Genomic DNA, 17,972 nt, shown 5'->3' with positions numbered 1-17,972 from the left:
ATAATTGAATGGTCTGCTTGTGTATTTTTTTTTTTTTTTTGGGTTATGTATGGCATTGGCCTTTGTGTTTGTGTTTGTATTTTCTGCATAATTGCTGAACTAAGAACCAGCTCTTGCACTGTGTATTGTAATGGCCATGGCCATTTTATGACTCTGCTGTTGTGTGTTGTAATGGCCACGGCCTTGTGTTTCTTTTTTTTTCTTTTTTCCTGCATAATTGTCTGGTTTGCAGACCAGTTGCTGCTTCCCCTGATGGCCTTGTGTTATTGTAATGGTCAGGGTTGTTACATGTCATGTATATTAATCATCAATAAGATTTCTACCTTTTACCTCCAAAAAAAAAAAGCTTGGGATTAAAAATCAACAAAATTGTAGAGTGATCACATCACTCATCCCTCGCCATTCTCTTCATGACAATCTTCTTTGCATTATGCAATTCATCAATATATTCATCAGTTTAACTCAATTCATCCAAATCAGACTCAAACTCCTCATCGGACGACTCCTCATCATCAATATCATCGGAAGACTCCTCATCATCAACATCATCGGAAGACTCATGTGTCTTTCCAACAATTTCTTCCATCAACTCCTTGTCAGCCTCCTCATACTTACCTGCCAATTTCCTCTTCAAAATCACTTCAAAGATCCTCTGCATCGCCCGCATAGAATTCATCTATGAGCTTTTTCAGCTCTGCAACCAAACCATTCAAATTTTATTAGATTGTAATTACAGAGACCAAAAAATAAGACATTCTAAATAAATGCAATAACAAATAAGATTATTCATAATGCAGATAATAAAAACCCATAAACCCCTATATTTGTACAAATTCATGCTTTAACCCAAAAAAAACCAAACTAAAATCTTAAAAATTATTCTGAAAATAATTAGAATTGGGAAAACGCAAAATTGAAAACATTCAGATTTTCCCTACCCTAAAATAATTATAATTCATAATTCTCATCCTGCATAGTCAAACAACTTGAGAATCCCAAAAAAAAAAAATCCAGAGTAAATTGCAAATAGTTTAGGCCTTGAATTTCTTTAACTCACAAATTTTATTATTAAAAAAAAGAGAGATTTTAAACCCAAAATATTCAAAGAATAAACTGCAAAAAATAACAGAATAAGTTTCCTTCTAAACAAATTAAAATTTGTAACAACATAAAACCCAGATAGCAACTCAAGAATTCTCAAGTGTCTAACTGATCTACTAATCTCAACGATTAACACAACATGTATGAAATAATTTCAGTATTCAGAGACTATGAATTTTCCCTCATTTTCGTGGCGAGGTTTCCCACTAACCAAACAGAGGGTAAGTTGAAAAACTTAGAAAATGAATATTATGATTTGGAAAATTACCTGGATTACTGATGTCTTCTGCATCAACGGAGGAATTGGGTTTCTGGGTATGGGTCAAATTGGATCCATTTCCATTTGACGAGTAGAGCCTGAGTCGAGGCAACGAGTGAGGAGGGAAAACGATTGAGCTTGTTGGCGTAGAAAGTAGTAACACTACTTCTCATCAGTAATAGAGTTCGCTTCATGTAAATGTTCATGGCTGCTCCGATCCTTTGTTTAGGGTTTTAGCCCCTCTTTTTGTTTTTGGGTTTAAGGGCATTAATTACACACTTCAATATTTTTGTTTATTTATTTATTATTTTTGGGTTAAAGGGTATTTATTGATTTGTTTAAGGACATTGATTTATAAATTATTTTTAAGAATATTTTATGAAAAAATTATAGAGTAATTATTATTATTTTTATTATGTTTTATATTTCTCATGAAAAAAGATATGAAAACTTTCATAAATTGATTTGTTAAGGGAAAAATGTCCATACACCGCCTAAATTTTTAATCACTAGCCAAAACACCCTTTGAATAATTATATTGATCAATTTCCTCCTTAAACTATATATACTTGTCAAATTAATACTTCTATAAAACATTAACATAACAAGCACATGAGATGCACGTGTTTCCCACTTTCTCACAAAACAAAGTCAATAACACGATAGAGAGGAGAGACCTCTGACCGACAGAAAGGAGAGAGAGAGAGAGGCAGTAGATCAGAGCCACCGCAGAGCTTCCTCCACTGTCTCGTCGCCTTTGTCCCGGCAGTGCCTTGGTGGTTCAGCCACACCATTCAAGAACCCAGCACTTGGTATTTTTTTTTTTTCCCCTTTCATTCTTTCCCTGAGTTTAAATCCACAAAGAAACTCTTTTTCTTTTTTAATATCCATGCACAAATTTCTATAGTAGAAATTCTTGGTTTAGTTTTATTCTTGAGTTAGTTTAATTCTTGTTTGTTTGATTTTTTGAGGTTCTACAGAGCTCTTGCTTTTGACTATGCCATAGAGCTGTTTGATAAAATGCCTGTGTGAGATATGGCTATTGCATTATCTTAAACTTAGAGGATATGGTGGCTTTTTCCTCACACTTAGTATTGGCTAGAACAATTTTTTTAGATTGTTTAGTGTCAATTTGCAGATCATAAGACAAATGCATTATTTTAAGAACTCAAGTCCAAGTTGTAAAAGTTAGATTCCACCTTCGGGATCATTGAGTGTTGCTTTTGCATATGCCATAGAACTGTTTGACATTGGCAGGAGTGGTCATATTAGTAGTTGTGGTCTGTTTATCAATAGTGGTCTATTAGAATAATAGATAAATAGGCACTTGAACTTGTGGTTTTTACATATAGCAATGATGTACATCTCTTGCAAGGTGAAGTTTAGTAGTTTTATCTATGTATGTTTATGCATGTATTATTTTGATGGATATAAGGTCTGGTGCTTTTTAGCTTGCATGCCCACTCTATTGTTGAGATGTTTGAGCAGGGGATGAAATTGTTGTTGATGATGCGAAGAAAATCAGTAGTTTGAATGCTTCGGATTTCGAAGGACTAGTGACCGCCTTGATGGCCTAAAACATAAAGAACGGTTGATCAAAGGTGACCGGGGTTGCTAGCCAAGAACCCTCCGATGCCAAAGTTAGTTTTCTCTTTTCAATTTTGGAGTTCCAACTTTTCAAGAATTGTAAAAAACCGTACCTTTGTCTGGTTTGAACGAGCGTTTATAAAGTGCGCCTTAGAAATGGTTATTAGACTTGTAACCTCCCCTATATTTGAGGAGGTTTGAGGGTTCAGGGATAACTTCCACAACCGTTTAGGAGTTATATTTTTTCATATAACTGTTACTAGAAGTTATGCATGTGATAAAGAGTTGTAGTACTGAACCAGGAATTTTCCTAACTGTCAAGGGCTCTTCCAAGAGTCTTCCTGACAAGCGTACCTTGCTCCCATGGAAGGTCGTTCTATTATGGACGACCTTCTCACAGATGATTATCCTTTTCATGAACGACCTTCCTATGTGAGATGCATCTTCTGGTCTGGACGGCTCCTTTGGACGAGATGGAACAATTTTGTCGTAATAAACTTTAATTTTTACTTATGCTCCAAAATAAGGACGTTGAGTTCATCTAAGATCTGTGCAGAGCAACTTGCTCGAACCATGTGGAAGTCGTCCAAGCATCTTCCTACATGGACAAGCTTGTCATGGACGAGCTTTTTACAACGTTCGCTTTCCCGTCTTTGTCCTGGACAACCGTCATGGACGATATTGGAGTTGGTGTATTTTATCATACCCCATCAGTTGTCTTTCACTTGTGATGTTGTTCATATTAATGAATCGACTTACCATAAGATAATACTAGAGTGCTCCATTTCTTTTCAAACATATTTTCTTTTCTTTTCTTAATCTTTATATGCAGAAATATTGATGCAATTATGGGTCACAGTCCTGTGTATGAGAGGGATGAGGCCATGGGATGAAGAGAAAAGGAAAACACAATTTAGAGTGCAATTTAGTGAGCTTGCTGATAGGTGATTTTTTAGCACGGTGTATATATTGTTTGATGTGTTGGCAATCTAGTTGCTAATCATTTGACTCTTTATTGGCCATTTGCAATGAATTATATTCTCCACATTGTTTTATTTAAATTAGTAGACTGGTAAAAATCACTAGCTTTAAGGGAATAGTTTAGCTTATGGATGAGGAGTTTAGTGTATTTTTTTCCTATTTCTATGTTGTTCTTTTTTTTCCTAGCTCTTTCTATTAATCTTCTTGTTAATTTTGTTCTGCAGCCATGGATGAATGTCTACTTTTACTCCCTACAAATGCACCTTTTATGCCAAATGTACCACCCTCAAAATCGTCTGCATCCAATGCTTAGGCTGCTCTAGCAAAGCCCTTATCTGCCTCTGGGAGTAGAACACTTCAGCTCAGTTCATCTCGTGTAAAATGTTCAAGCTACATTGTCTGTGATTCCGATGCTGCACATCCTACATTATCTGATATGATGGATCTCCTGTAGCAGATTCTGCCTTGCTTACATCAGATTCTACATGACCTAAATTGTATTGAACAATATATTAAAGAGATTAATGGGCACCAAGAGTTAGGAGTCGATAATTTAGTGATGTACTTATGTTCTTTGTGAACTTGCTAGTTTTTGTACCTTGTGAACTTTGATGCTTAGTTATAAGTCTGTTTTTTACTTAAAACATACTGTATTTTATACTCCTTGCTTCCTGTAGGTTCTGAATATTGTAAATATACGCATCAATTTCTTTCAAACTTTTCTTTTTTCTTGATTTGCTCTTAAAATTATGAAGAATTTAATTTTCTTTTGCCCAACTGCCACTTCTATATACTTTCATGTAACTTTTAGCCTTTTAGGTGACCGTCTTATTATTGACGTGTAATCATGCAAGTAGAGCAATTTTTATGAATGATTGAATGGTCGTAGGCTATGTAACTTAATTATTTATTTTCATGGTGTAGGAATAAAAATATTGGGGTGTCCCTCACAGAAAATCATTCAAAATTTTTTTTTTATATAGCAAATAACGATAGAAGACCTTTATTTGACTGTAAATGAAAGATACAAGTAAAGCTAGATAAGAACTAACACTAGGGGGAACATCAATTAAACATTCACACTAAAACCACCCACACTAAAGCACCAATCCTCTCTATACTCTTTGAGCTGTTATTAAACGCTGATATTCCTCCAACAATCCATTAGAACTTTCAAAAATAAACTTCGGGTGAACCTGGACCTACACAAAATAGAACCTAAATAAACTTCGGGTAAACCTAGACCTACACAAAATAATGCATCTGTCTTATGATCTTCAAATTGACACTAAATAATTTAAAACAATTATTTGTGTGAGGAAATAGCCACCATATCCTCTAAGTCTAAGATAATGTAGTAGCCATATCTCACACAGACATTTAATCAAACAGTTCTATGGCATACTCAAAAGCAACAACTCTATAGAACTTCAAAAAATTGAACAAACAAGAATTAAACTAACTCAAAAATAAAACCAAACCAAGAATTTCTACTATAGAAATTCACAAATGGATATTAAAAAAGGTAAAGAGTTTCTTTGTGGGTTTAAACTCAGGGAAAGAATGAAAGGAAAAAAAAATACCAAGTGCTGGGTTCTTGAACGATGCGACTGAACCACCAAGGCACTGCCGGGACAAGTGCAACAAGACGGTGGAGGGAAGCTCTGCGGTGGCTCTAATTCTACAGCCTCTCTCTCTCTTTTCTATTGGTCAAAGGTCTCTCCTCTCTATTGTGTTATTGAATTTGTTTTGTGATGAAGTGTGGAACACGTGCTTATTCTGTTAGTGTTTTAACGTTAGACTAACTAAAGTACTGATTTGACAGGTACGTATAGTTTGAGGAGTAAATTGGCCGATATAATAGTTCAGGGGTGTTTTGGCAAGTGGTTGAAAGTTTAACTGAAGTACTAATTTGATAGATATGTATAGTTTGAGAAGTAAATTGGTCGATATAATAGTTCAGGGGTGTTTTGGCAAGTGGTTGAAAGTTTAGGAGGTGTGTGGCCATTTTTCCCAAAAAAGTATAAAGAAAAGTCAAAAAGTGAAGATAGGGAGAAGTAAATAATACGTTAGTGGTGGAGAAAAAAAGAGAAAAATAAATAAATAAAAAAACGTGTGGATGAAAGAAAAAGAGATAAAGAGAAAAATTAAGATTAAAGAATTAAAAATTAAAACTAAGAAATGTTATAATATTTTCACAATAAATCTTAAGTGATGAGTTGTTACTAATTAATACTAGTGAAAAAAATAATTTAAGTAGTGTGTTCAAATTAAAATCAGTAACAATTTACCACGTATGATTTGTTATGAAAATATTGTAACAATATTTTTACAACAAAATTTAGTTAACAATAAATTATTATTGTTGTTGTTGTTATTATTATTATTATTATTATTAAGTACTTTTTTTAGTAAGTATTATAAAGTAATTGATTTAAGTATGAAATAAATTCATTTATATATACATTGTCATTTTTGATAATTTACAACTCAAACCGCTACTTTTATAAGATCTAGCCAAACACTCAGTTTTTTCAAAAACCAATTTTTTCAAAAAACACTTTTAACAGCTTTTACCGAACACTCAGTTTTTAAAAAAAACACAATTTCATACCACACTTTTTGAAAACTCCACTTTTTTCAAAAAGCTCAGTTTCAAAAAGCTAAACCAAACTCACCCTATATATAAAAGGGGATATTTGTAGACTAGCTGTGTAAGGGTCTACAATGTAGTAAGATTTATATCAAAACTCAAGTCTCAGAGACTCGCTTTGCGAGTTTGTGTCGGATGAGTTGGACAGGAAATGCCATATAGATCTCGAGTCTTAAAGACTCGAGATCTAAAAAGCAAATACGATTTTGGCTCACACCTGAAGAACAAGAAGAACGACGAAGGAACGATCTAACGAAGAACAGAGATGAACGCTGGGTGTACAAAGACGAACAAAGAAGACGAACGCTCTTACGAAGAAAACAATTTGATTGAACGCTGGGTGGTCTTCAATGATCTGACGAAGAACAGGAACAATCGCTAGGTGTAAAGAGACGAACAAAGAAGACGAACGCTCTTACGAAGAAAACAGTTTGATTGAACACTGGGTGGTCTTCAATGATCTGACGAAGAACAGGAACGATCACTAGGTGTATAGAGATGAACAGAGAAGACAAACGATCTAACGAAGTGGAACGATTTGATGGAACGCTGGGTGGTCTTATCTGCACAAAGAAGAACTCAGATGAACGCGAGGAAGAAGAAGGATGAAGTGAAAGGGAAAAATGGTAGAACTCGAGTTTCTAAAACTCGAGTTCTACGTGGAATTTTTTCCACGTCAAGTTCTACCGCTTGGGTCTCGAGTTTTAAAAACTCGAGATATTAGTTTTTCAGTTTGTTTTGCAACAGGACAACTAATGATATTCTTAGAAAATTAATGCTAAATGGAAAGAAAAAAAAATTCTATATAAAAGGGTAAATTTTAGAAAACACCCCTGAGGTTTGGATTAATTACAGTTAGGTCCAAGATATTTTTAAAATTACCAATTTAGTCCTTACAACACAAAAAAAACCGTAACACTGTTATTACCATTTTTATTTCCTCCGTTACTTTTTTTTTTTTTTTCAATCCTGCCTGTCTCTCTGTTTCCTCTCTTCTTCCTCATACCTCTCCTTCTCCCTCTCAGTGGTGGTGGTGGTGGTTTCCAGTATGGGGTGGATTTGCAATGGAGGATGCTATGGTTTTTTGGATTTGCAGTGGAGGATGCTATAGGTTTTTTGGATTTGGGTCTTGATGCTATGGTTTTGGCTGGGTTTTATGGCTGGTGGTGGTAGCAGGGCCGGCCCAACAAAATTTGGGGCCTAAGGCGGAAATTTTATATGAGGCCTTTTTATATGTAAACATTAATTAAATAAATATATATAATACAAATTAAATTAAGACTAATTTGATGTAAATATAGAAATTGATGAATAATAATAATTAAACTAAGGTTAATTTCATACAGAGAATTGAATATCATAGTTGAACCATAAATTTAAACAAAAAGAACTAGAAAAAATATTATATTTTTAAAAAAGAAGCTTACTATAACTTGGATATATAACTATGCATAGTTAAGTATAGTTGTATCCTAAATTTTAATTTATATATTCTTTTTAAGAGAAAGAGATAGATAAATATTATTTGGTGCGTGGCTTTGTAGGATATTAGTTTACAAAAATTAAGATCTCAAACTATTAGAGGAGATTAGTCATCATTGATGTTCTATCACATTTGCAGCATTTTTTTTGAAACATTTTAGGGTTTCAATTGGTTTTAATTTCTATTGGTCTCCTATTTTGGAAGCCTTGTTAGAAATAAACAATTGATTTTAAAAATGTTCACAATATAATGTAATAATGACTGTAATTGATAAAATTCAACAACTTAATTTATTTGTGTTTGAATTAATTTTTTATGTGATTGGTGACATGTTAGTTAAATTTAAACTTAAACCTATAGTAAAATTTGTAGTATCTTTAACATCACTTAAAAAAAAAGTACTAATTATTTTAAAAATATTATATTTTTATAAAATTTTGGCCTTTACAAATGAAAATGGTGCCTTTTTTTAGTAGGGAATTGTTTTTTGGTTGTGGGGCCTTAGGCCTAGGCCTTGAGCCGGCACTGGGTGGTAGTAGCAGATGTGAGGTTAGAGAGGGAGAGTGGGGTTTGGGCTGTGAGAATCAAAGGGGGAGAGTGGGAGAGCAGGTCTGTGAGAAAGAAAGACAAGAAAAGAAAAGTGTAACGGAGGGTTAAGAGGGATAACGGTGTAAGGGTATTTTTGTCTTTTAAGGGCCAAATTGGTCATTTTCAAAATATCTTGGACCTAACTGTAATTAACCCAAACCTCAGGAATTTACCCTATATATATAAAAGGGTGGAAAGTAGTCCCAAAACCCTAGTGTAGCAGCCTCCTCCTCCTCTCAGAAAGAAACACAAACTAGTCAAGGCGAAAATGGTTTCTGGTTCTGGGATCTGCGCAAAGCGGGTTGTGGTGGATGCGAGGCACCACATGCTTGGTAGATTATCATCGATCATAGCGAAAGAGCTGTTAAACGGCCAGAAAGTGGTGGTGGTTAGATGTGAAGAGATCTGTATCTCAGGAGGACTTGTTCGCCAGAAAATGAAATACATGAGATTCCTCCGTAAGCGCATGAACACTAAGCCTTCTCATGGTCCCATCCATTTCCGCGCTCCTGCTAAGATTCTATGGCGCACTATTCGTGGGTACGCTTCGCATCGCATCGCATCAACACAACTCAATCTCTTTCTTTCTTTCTTTAATTATTATTATTATTATTTTTTTTTAGAATGATTCCTCACAAGACTAAGCGTGGAGCTGCTGCGCTTGCTCGATTTAAGGCTTATGAGGGGATTCCACCACCATATGATAAGATCAAGCGGATGGTCATACCTGATGCTCTCAAGTCTGTTTCTTTCTCTCTCTCTCTCTTCATTTTTTTTAAATTAATTGTCTTGTGCTTTCTAAAATATATATTTATATAATAAACACAGGGTTTTGAGGCTTCAGGCTGGACATAAGTATTGTTTGTTGGGCAAGCTTTCATCTGAGGTTGGATGGAACCACTATGACACTATTAAGGTCAGTCAGTCTTTTTGTTTCGACTTTGTAGATTTCTTTTGCCTTGTCAGATGTTCTGCTAATAATACATACATATGTGGCATAGTTTTACTTTTATATATAAGTTTCTTAGTGCATTTTATCTACATTTAAAGTATAACAATGACTATTCTGTTCTTTGTGTCATGTTCCATTAGATGACATTGTAAAGAGGTGTTTGCTCTGTCTTATTTTACTTCTTTTAATGTGTTCTGTTGCTTTACATTTCTAATTCATGGTGGCACTGTTGTTGTAGGTGCTTTGTTTTTTATTTTGGAAATTGTGATTAATCAAAAAAGAGGAATTCTCCTGTTGTTTAAGTTTTTTGTTCAAAATTTCCAATTACCCAACTCCAGTTTGAACTATGTTTTTCTGGGTTCAGTCAATTTCTTATGACTATTCTTATTTTAGATATTTGCATTTTTTCTCAACGATATCTTTAACCATATTGAAATAGCTTTGCTATTTGCCTTCATATGGGCATTTTCTTGGATATTGATATGTTATAATGGTTGTTGATTCCCCAATTAAATGTCGATGCTGAGTAACTTATTGGATAATGTTTAGAAATATTAAGCAATATTTGAATATCTTCTTGCTGTATTCGTGCTGGCATTTGTGTAATTGTCTATTTTGCTATTTGGATATATGTTTCACTTGTCTGAAAGTTAGACTATGAAGAACTTGCCAGTGTTAACATTGTCTGCATATTATGTAGTCATTATTAAGTGATTTTTCTTCTTTGACTAATTAATGGTTGTGTGAGTGCTTTCTAATGCTTGTGAATCTCTTTGCTCCTGCAGGAGCTTGAGAGGAAGAGAAAGGAGAGAGCTCAGGTTGCATATGAGAGGAAGAAGCAGTTGACAAAATTGAGGGTTAAAGCTGAGAAGACTGCTGAGGAGAAGCTTGGCCCCCAGCTTGAAGTTATTGCACCTATCAAGTATTAAGCATTGAAACGCCGTTATTTATATTGAAAAAACCATGGGACAGCTGAGTTGCAGTTAAATTTCTTTAGCATTTTGTTACAATGTTTCTGCCCGTTTGTGCAGGGTACATCTGCCTTTCTGCAATTTTTCAAGTAGAAGATGTCATGTTATAAATTGTTATCTGACTTGGGTTTTCAAATTAGCTATGTTTGTGTCATTAATTGTCTCGTACTCCATTATACATTTCTTACTTAATTTGTGATGGCATTTGTATTTTTTGTTTGTGTGGATTGGATGATAATATTTTCATGTTATTTCTAGAATGTTTACTTTTAGGGTGTGTTTGGAATATAGTGATTGTTGTTGTGGGGGTGATTTTTGGAAGGGGCTGGGGCTGGGGCTGGGGATAGAGAGGAGGTGCTGAGGAGAGCCCGATTTAAAATTTTTTTTTTTTTGGATGGGAGAGAGCCTGATTTTTTGGTAATTAATTTTCACCTTAACCAATTTTCCAGCGTAACTAATACGCGATGATATATTTTTTGTAACCATTAGGTCATTTTTGGTTTGTTTCACAAGAGGGAGAGCTTATGTGAACTATTGTTATTTTTACCCTTAATACCAACCAAATGTTATAATTTTGACCTACCTGTTTTGAATTTTGCCCGATTTTGGCATGTTTTCTATTGAGTCTTTTAACTATAATTTGTTTTTAATCAAGTTTCGATCAATCTCATCACTAGTTTTAAGACTTGTGGAGTTAAGAATTTTTCACTTTGTAAAGTGAAGTTGTTTTGGTGGATTTAAGGGGTGTATATTGGAAGGACTACCTTGAAAACAAATGAAATTTAATAGATTGAAGGGTTAATAACTTGAAAACAAATTGATATAGATATAAGCCGACCGCCGACCTCTCATGCCAGGAGTTTTCCTTCCTAGGGCCAACCTACCAGAACTTTGGATTGGTTTGAAATTCGAAAAGCTTGCAGATGTGTGCTGTGGATGCGACATTATTGGACATGAGCTCCAAACATGTAAAAATGACATTTTCAGACTCAGAATCCATTTGATTATGAGGACCCAACAACCCATGAGCGATTGTTTTACATAAGCAATAATTTATGGCAATGAATTTGCTTTGATAATTCTTGGGCACTTTTTTAACCAAGTATGAGAAAGTATGGACTACAACCAACCAAGGATCTCAAGCATGACAGTCAAGAACGTAAGTAGAACCTTTATTTTAGGCCTTCTTAGGAGGAGTAAATGCCAAATTTTATTTCCATATAGTGATTCTGAACATCCCATAAATAACACCACATCTAAACATATGTGATGAAATTTCAATAATTGGTGAAAAAGTTTATATTCAGGTCCTGTCTTCTTGTTTTCAAGCTAAACTCACAACATTAAAGGCTATAAGAATTGTTTTCTAATATTCAAATGTGCTCTAGTTTCACCCCTTTCAGTTTCTGCCTGACATCATGATGTAATATATGATATATTCATGATTCCTTACCAAAGTAAAAAAAATTGAAAAAATCTTCCAGCTGCCACCTAAACATCCATATCTTCAAGTGGATTTATTATAATTTTACGGAAATTAGCCATGTCTCAGAGCACATGATTTAAGTAGTCGTGGTTACAATGTTCTCCCTACCTCAGATGGCTTGTACAGACCACATCTTACAGTCTTATCTGAGGAAACTGAGCTACAACTGGCTGGTAAAACCACACAATTTCAACCATCACCTAAACTCAATTGGTACATCTTTGCATTGACTGCTGGTTGTTAGTTGTTAATTTATACATGGAATTTAAGCTCCAAAGGCTTTACCCTGAGTCAATAATTCAACTCTACATAGCTTTTACTAACTGAGCAGTCGGCATCTCCAGTAACCTGCTCATTCCTCTTATACACACATCCAAGCCTGAACAGACTGCAGTAACCAGTTACCAAGGCAATTAGGAACTACGTAGGCTTAGACAAGCTTGCAAACTAAAACCCAGACACAGAAACACTTACCCCAAAGGAATATTTATATCTCTCAATAAAAAAAATTCGAATAAGATTTCAGGACCAGAGAGATCTGGTTGTCGTGTCTGGTAGGTATTATATTTATTATAATTTTAACTAGAAGAAAAAATAAATAAACAGGAAAAGTTGCAAAGATGAAATGAGAAAACATATCTTTCTGATATATATATTGATAGGTAATAAAGATGTATATTCAAGAACACTACCTTATATATTTCTGATATTTTTTATCATGAATGAAAAATAAATAAATAACTACATTATATGTAACATATTAAATAACTAAAGTGATCATATTGCAGTTTGCATCCAATATAACATCAATATTGAGAGATAAGACTAGCTTGGCATTACTTGCTGAGCTCCAATCCATTAGAAAGTTAAAAGCATATGATACAATCCAAGAACCTAACCAGCTAGCCAATGTAACAAGGCTTCCAGTTCATGTTTATGGGAAAAATCTGAGACAGAATCAACTCTATTTCAGCCAACTATAGGCCTTCATGGCAATTATTTTGATAATAAAAGATGGTGTTTCAAGTATGATAAGGTAAATCTACCTTTGACATTATAACCCAAGGAATTCCTCCCATGCTTAATGAGAAAGATCCTGTGTACACTTGATTGCAGAACCAAACAGATAAATTAAAACTTAACCAATCTTTAAACCACTAAGAATCAGGCTCAAACCAACAGTTAACATCAACTAGTCTACATTGTTGGAATTGTGACCCTCAAGCCAATTGCACCATGAATATAGATTGAGAGATGTAATAGATGACCAAAATCAGATCATAAAAATCCACAACTTTATGCAAGACCTTTTGAAATACTCATGCTTTCAAAGCAGCAAAAACTATTTCCAGATTGCTACTAACTAGTTAAATACAACCAATGGTAATGGTATTAAACAACATTCACTTTATGAGCTTTTAAACTTAATAGGATTTTCACACTCAAAAGTACTCAAAGACCATGGATAAAATGACGAAAGTTGGAGATAAAAGCAAAATAACATTTTTCACATGTTGTTCTTTCTTTAGATGTTTTATAAGAAAAACAAAATTGTCCTTGGGATAATTGCAATACCAGTACACTAACAAGTGCTAAAATTGGCGCTGTCTTGGTCCATGTTTGAAAATCCTGCATAATTGAATCTTTATTCTATTAAGAAATATTCAACAAAACTGATGAAACCAGTTTTCATACCCTTCTATTGTGTATCAAAATTTATGGTTTCTAGTGGTGTAAATCCAATCGTCTCCATTTTCAATTTAAGATGAGAAAGAATTTCCCATTGGTAACAAATGTTTATCCATTAAGCGGGGGGAATCCCATTTAAAGGCAAGAAAGATTACGCCCTTACTCTTTCAACAACGGACTAAGAGGGTCAGCTACACAGTTAATCTTCATAATTAAATACCGTTACTGTATAAGTGGATCTTGTTGTGAAAGACGGATTACTGAATAATTCATGGGTAGCTTCTTCTTGCGGTTCCCTATTTGAGACAGTTAAAGAAGCCTTTGCACGAGTAAGAAAGAAGATTTTTCTGTAGAAAATACCTGCAAGAAGAATGACAATCCCACAAGCAAGCAAACTATGCAAGTTCCTGCTGCAGAAACCTGTGAATATAGTGGGATTCAAAATTATTTTCATTCAATTCCATTACACAGTAGAGATTTCTTAACCTTCTTGCCAATAGAAGTGGCCGCCTTCCAGATTTATCTATCAAAATTACCCCTAACGTTGTCATTGGAATTTGTACAGAATCACGTAAATCACATAAAAAGCATTAAGCAGAAGCAAATGTTGGAATTCCACAAAGAGAGTCAAGAACCTGAACAATGACCATTGCTATAGTCCCAATACTACCCGAAAATTCCTCTATTCAACTTCCATTTCTTGTTAACTATAAGTAGCATTAAATAAGGGGAAAAAAAAATAAGATCAAGAAAAAAGACAATCCTTTTTCTACCAGCTGATATGAATATAGCACTTGCATAAAATGCAATTCCATTGACTCCACCAAATTTTTGTAGTGCCATCAGGCCAACTCCAACCTAACCCACTTTTATGTTAGCCAAAAAGATCAAACTTGTCTAAAAATTTTTTAAAAGGTGCTACAAAGATTATGATACAAAATCTTACAATAAGTGAGTGAGCATATTTCCATTGAAATAAGTCAAGAATACTAGCTTCAGAAAGTAGTTGAAGGGTTTCTGTGTACTCCTATAAAATGATTCAAAAACCATGTCAATACTTGTTTCTAAGCAAAATTGTTGGAAAAAATTTAAGACTATGTTGAAGTATGTAATTTTTCTAGTTAAAGAGGAAACAAAGAGTTATTTTCTCATTGACATCTAGAAGTCCAAAAGTTACTCTACTCTCAGTAGCTTCTGGAGTGATATCAGCATTCTGCCCCCTAAGGTGCTGTAGAGCAACTTCACACTCTTTCTTTCAACCAATTTTTGCCTAAAAAAAAAAAAATCATATGAGCATGTCAGTCAATGCTTGAATTTTCTTTTCCACTTTATAGCATTTAGACATCTTTTTCAAATCACATGTACTTGGCTAAAGAGAAGAATAATGGAAAAAGAAATGATTAGTAAAACTTTAACTCATTGTTTTTTTTGTTTTTTTTTTTTGTTTTTTTTCTAATTTTCAAATGCATTATCCAAAGAGCACCTATTGTTAGAATATTTACGTGTGAGTGGTGTGGTTAGTTGTAAGTTGTTTAGTTATGAAGAGGATAAAAGTATGAGACGGATCTTTCTTTAAGAAGAACGACAGAGTGAGGTCGACAGATTGATACCGCAAGGATACATATCGGACGGATCCAACAGTTGGTATCCGTCCAGTATGATTAGTTGTCATAAATTCTTAATTGTACGTCACACGATATGTTTGACGTGACTTTGCTTGATCTCCACACAAGCGTGCACACTTGGAATTCTTGCGTTACACGTTTGACCATAATAAAAAGACTCCTATATGGAAAAGAGCTCAAGAAGGAATGGAGAGTAAAAAGAAGTATTATCCTAAAAGGGAAAGGACTCCTGACCAAGGTAGAAATGATAACCCTATAACAATATAAATACCCCAAAAACCCTAGCATCAAGGTACGCATAATTATCTCGACTCTGGCACTCTAGGGTTGTAAAAAAAAGACTCTAAGTTGACCTTCGGAGGATTTTTGGCCGGCACCACACCGGTGCTCTCTTTTAAGTCCTCTATTTTCTTTTTGCAGGTGTTGCTTTGGTTTGAGGAGTGCTTGCAGCTTACTTGTGAAAGGACAAATATTGGCAAACTTCGTTGCCGAATTCACTACCGTAGAGGAACAGGGGGCAAAAGAGATGCCCACCTGGAGAATTCACACAAACGGATCTTGCAATAAGCACGCTAGGGGTGCTGGAGTCGTACTCCACACCTTGGAAGGAGACAAGATTGAATGCATGATCCGTCTGGACTTCACTACTACTAACAACGAAGCAAAGTATGAAGCCCTGGTTGCGAGACTGGAACTCGCAATAGTGAAAGGAGCTAAGAAGGCGGTAGTTTACTCCAATTTACAAATCGTGATCAATCAGGTTAATGGGAGCTATCATTGCAAGAATGAGAGGATGAAAAGGTACCTTGGGGAAGTGAAGGGTCGAACGAGTGACCTCCAATACATGATGATTCAAATCCCAAGAGAGGAGAACTAAGAAGCGGATCGACTCGCAAAGGCAGCTTCGGTCGAACCAATGATTGTCCCAGAACAGGTATTGTCCTTCGTCCAACTTTCATCATTATTAGATGACATTAGCATGCAGGAGGTAAGCAATGAGGATTGCTAGATGGCTCCAATTATGGCGTATCTCAAGGAAGGCAAGCTGCCCGATAACAAAGAAAACGCGAGGAAGTTGAAGGTTAAAGCTGCCTGGTTCGTCTTGATCAAAAACGTCCTATACAAACGAGGATTCTCCCGACCATATCTAAGATGCCTCGGCCGCGGAGAAGCAGACTACGTGATAAGGGAGATCCATGAAGGGGTTTGTGGAAACCATTCTGGATCAAGGTCTCTAGTGCACAAGCTACTCCGAGCAGCACACTACTGGCCAACAATGCAAAAGGATGCCCATACATATGTTAGAGCTTGCAACAAATGTTAACGATTTGACAATCTCATTAGGCAGCCGACGGAAGAATTTACCCTAATGACGGCTCCATGGCCGTTCGCACAATGGGGGTTAGACATCATGGGTCCATTCCCAACAGCAGTAAGGCAACTGAAGTTCTCAGTGGTTGGTATTGCTACTTCACTAAATGGGTGGAAGTAGAAGCTCTGGCTACTATCACGGAGAAAAACATCCGTAACTTTGTGTGGAGAAGTATTATTTGCAAATATGGAATTTCGACGGTACTCTTTTCAGACAACGGGAAACAATTCGACAACGACACCTTTAGAGACTTTTGTTCTTAACTTGGAATCAAAAATCACTACTCAACGCCCGCCCACCTGCAGGCCAACGGACAGGTTGAAGTCACGAACCGGTCCTTGTTGAAGATTATCAAGACTTGGCTCGAGGGGGCAAAGGGCATCTGGCCGAACGAACTACCAAGTGTTTTATGGGCATACAGGACAACGGCGAGGACACCGACAGGAGAGACACCATTTAGGTTGGCGTATGGTACTGAGGCCCTCATATCGGCAGAGGTAGGATTAGCAAGCTACCGTGTGGAAAGCTACGATGAGATCAAGAATGACGAAACTTTACGTTTACAACTCGACCTTGTAGACGAAGTCAGGGCAGCAGCTGCATAAAGACTAGCGCGATACTAAGACATGATGGCAAAACATTACAATTCCAAGGTCAGGCACAGGGATTTCCAGGTGGGAGATCTGGTCTTACGAAAAGTACTCGGTGCTACAAAGGATGCCTCTCAAGGAAAACTGGGTCCTAACTGGGAAGGACCGTACAGAATCATTTCATGGCATAGGAAGGGAACGCACTACTTGGAGACGTTAGACGGAAGAAAACTGAGCCATCTATGGAACACAGAGCACTTGAAGAAATACTACCAGTAGTCGAGGGGTGTAGACAACATCTACCTCCTTTCCAGTTTATTTTTAAACAATCATAGTTTTTATTAGAGGCAAAGTTTTTTATTTTATTTTCCATGAACAATATAGTCTACCGGTATGTCATAATGAGAAGAGTTTTTATTTAAAACATATGAAATGTACTGTGCTCAAAATCTACAAAGTCCACATACTGGACGGATTATCCAAAATGGATAAATGTTTACTACACCCACGAAGTGGACGAATCCACACTAAGTCCACATAATGGACGGACATCTACTAAGTCCACACAGTGGACGGATTATCCAAAATGGATAAAAATCTACCAAGTCTATATAGTGGACAGATTATCCAAAACG

General features: G+C 35.6%; 1 protein-coding gene and 2 long non-coding RNA genes across 3 annotated transcripts; 2 read left to right on the top strand and 1 right to left on the bottom strand.

The window, feature by feature from the left end:
* Nucleotides 1–407: 407 nt before the first annotated feature.
* On the bottom strand, nucleotides 408–1,598 carry LOC142633106 (uncharacterized). Its single transcript, XR_012843807.1, has 2 exons — nucleotides 1,370–1,598; nucleotides 408–694 (listed from the first exon to the last, which is right to left on the bottom strand). It is a non-coding gene; the product is annotated as an uncharacterized LOC142633106 (long non-coding RNA).
* A 392-nt stretch (nucleotides 1,599–1,990) lies between these two features.
* LOC142630977 (uncharacterized) lies at nucleotides 1,991–4,645 on the top strand. Its single transcript, XR_012843478.1, has 2 exons — nucleotides 1,991–2,172; nucleotides 4,153–4,645. It is a non-coding gene; the product is annotated as an uncharacterized LOC142630977 (long non-coding RNA).
* Nucleotides 4,646–8,600: 3,955 nt separating this feature from the next.
* On the top strand, nucleotides 8,601–10,788 carry LOC142631266 (large ribosomal subunit protein uL13w). The gene is made up of 4 exons (XM_075805396.1): nucleotides 8,601–9,192; nucleotides 9,276–9,392; nucleotides 9,481–9,568; nucleotides 10,390–10,788. The coding sequence occupies exons 1-4, from the start codon at nucleotides 8,921–8,923 to the stop codon at nucleotides 10,531–10,533; spliced, it is 621 nt and encodes a 206-aa protein (XP_075661511.1). The 5' UTR covers nucleotides 8,601–8,920; the 3' UTR covers nucleotides 10,534–10,788.
* The last annotated feature ends 7,184 nt before the right edge of the window (nucleotides 10,789–17,972 follow it).

This window comes from Castanea sativa, chromosome 4 (assembly GCF_040712315.1).
Source record: "Castanea sativa cultivar Marrone di Chiusa Pesio chromosome 4, ASM4071231v1".
Taxonomy (NCBI): domain Eukaryota; kingdom Viridiplantae; phylum Streptophyta; class Magnoliopsida; order Fagales; family Fagaceae; genus Castanea; species Castanea sativa.
The sequence above is the reverse complement of the archived record's forward strand: the minus strand, read 5'-3'. Positions and strand labels throughout refer to the sequence as shown.

What these genes read in the sequence shown, in the direction of transcription:
- LOC142631266 (XM_075805396.1), top strand. Translation starts at nt 8,921, where the DNA reads ATGGTTTCTGGTTCTGGGATCTGCGCAAAGCGGGTTGTGGTGGATGCG. An exon ending in CTATGGCGCACTATTCGTGG is followed by an intron (nt 9,193 to 9,275) that starts GTACGCTTCGCA and finishes ATTTTTTTTTAG; the next exon opens with AATGATTCCTCACAAGACTA. An exon ending in ACCACTATGACACTATTAAG is followed by an intron (nt 9,569 to 10,389) that starts GTCAGTCAGTCT and finishes TTGCTCCTGCAG; the next exon opens with GAGCTTGAGAGGAAGAGAAA.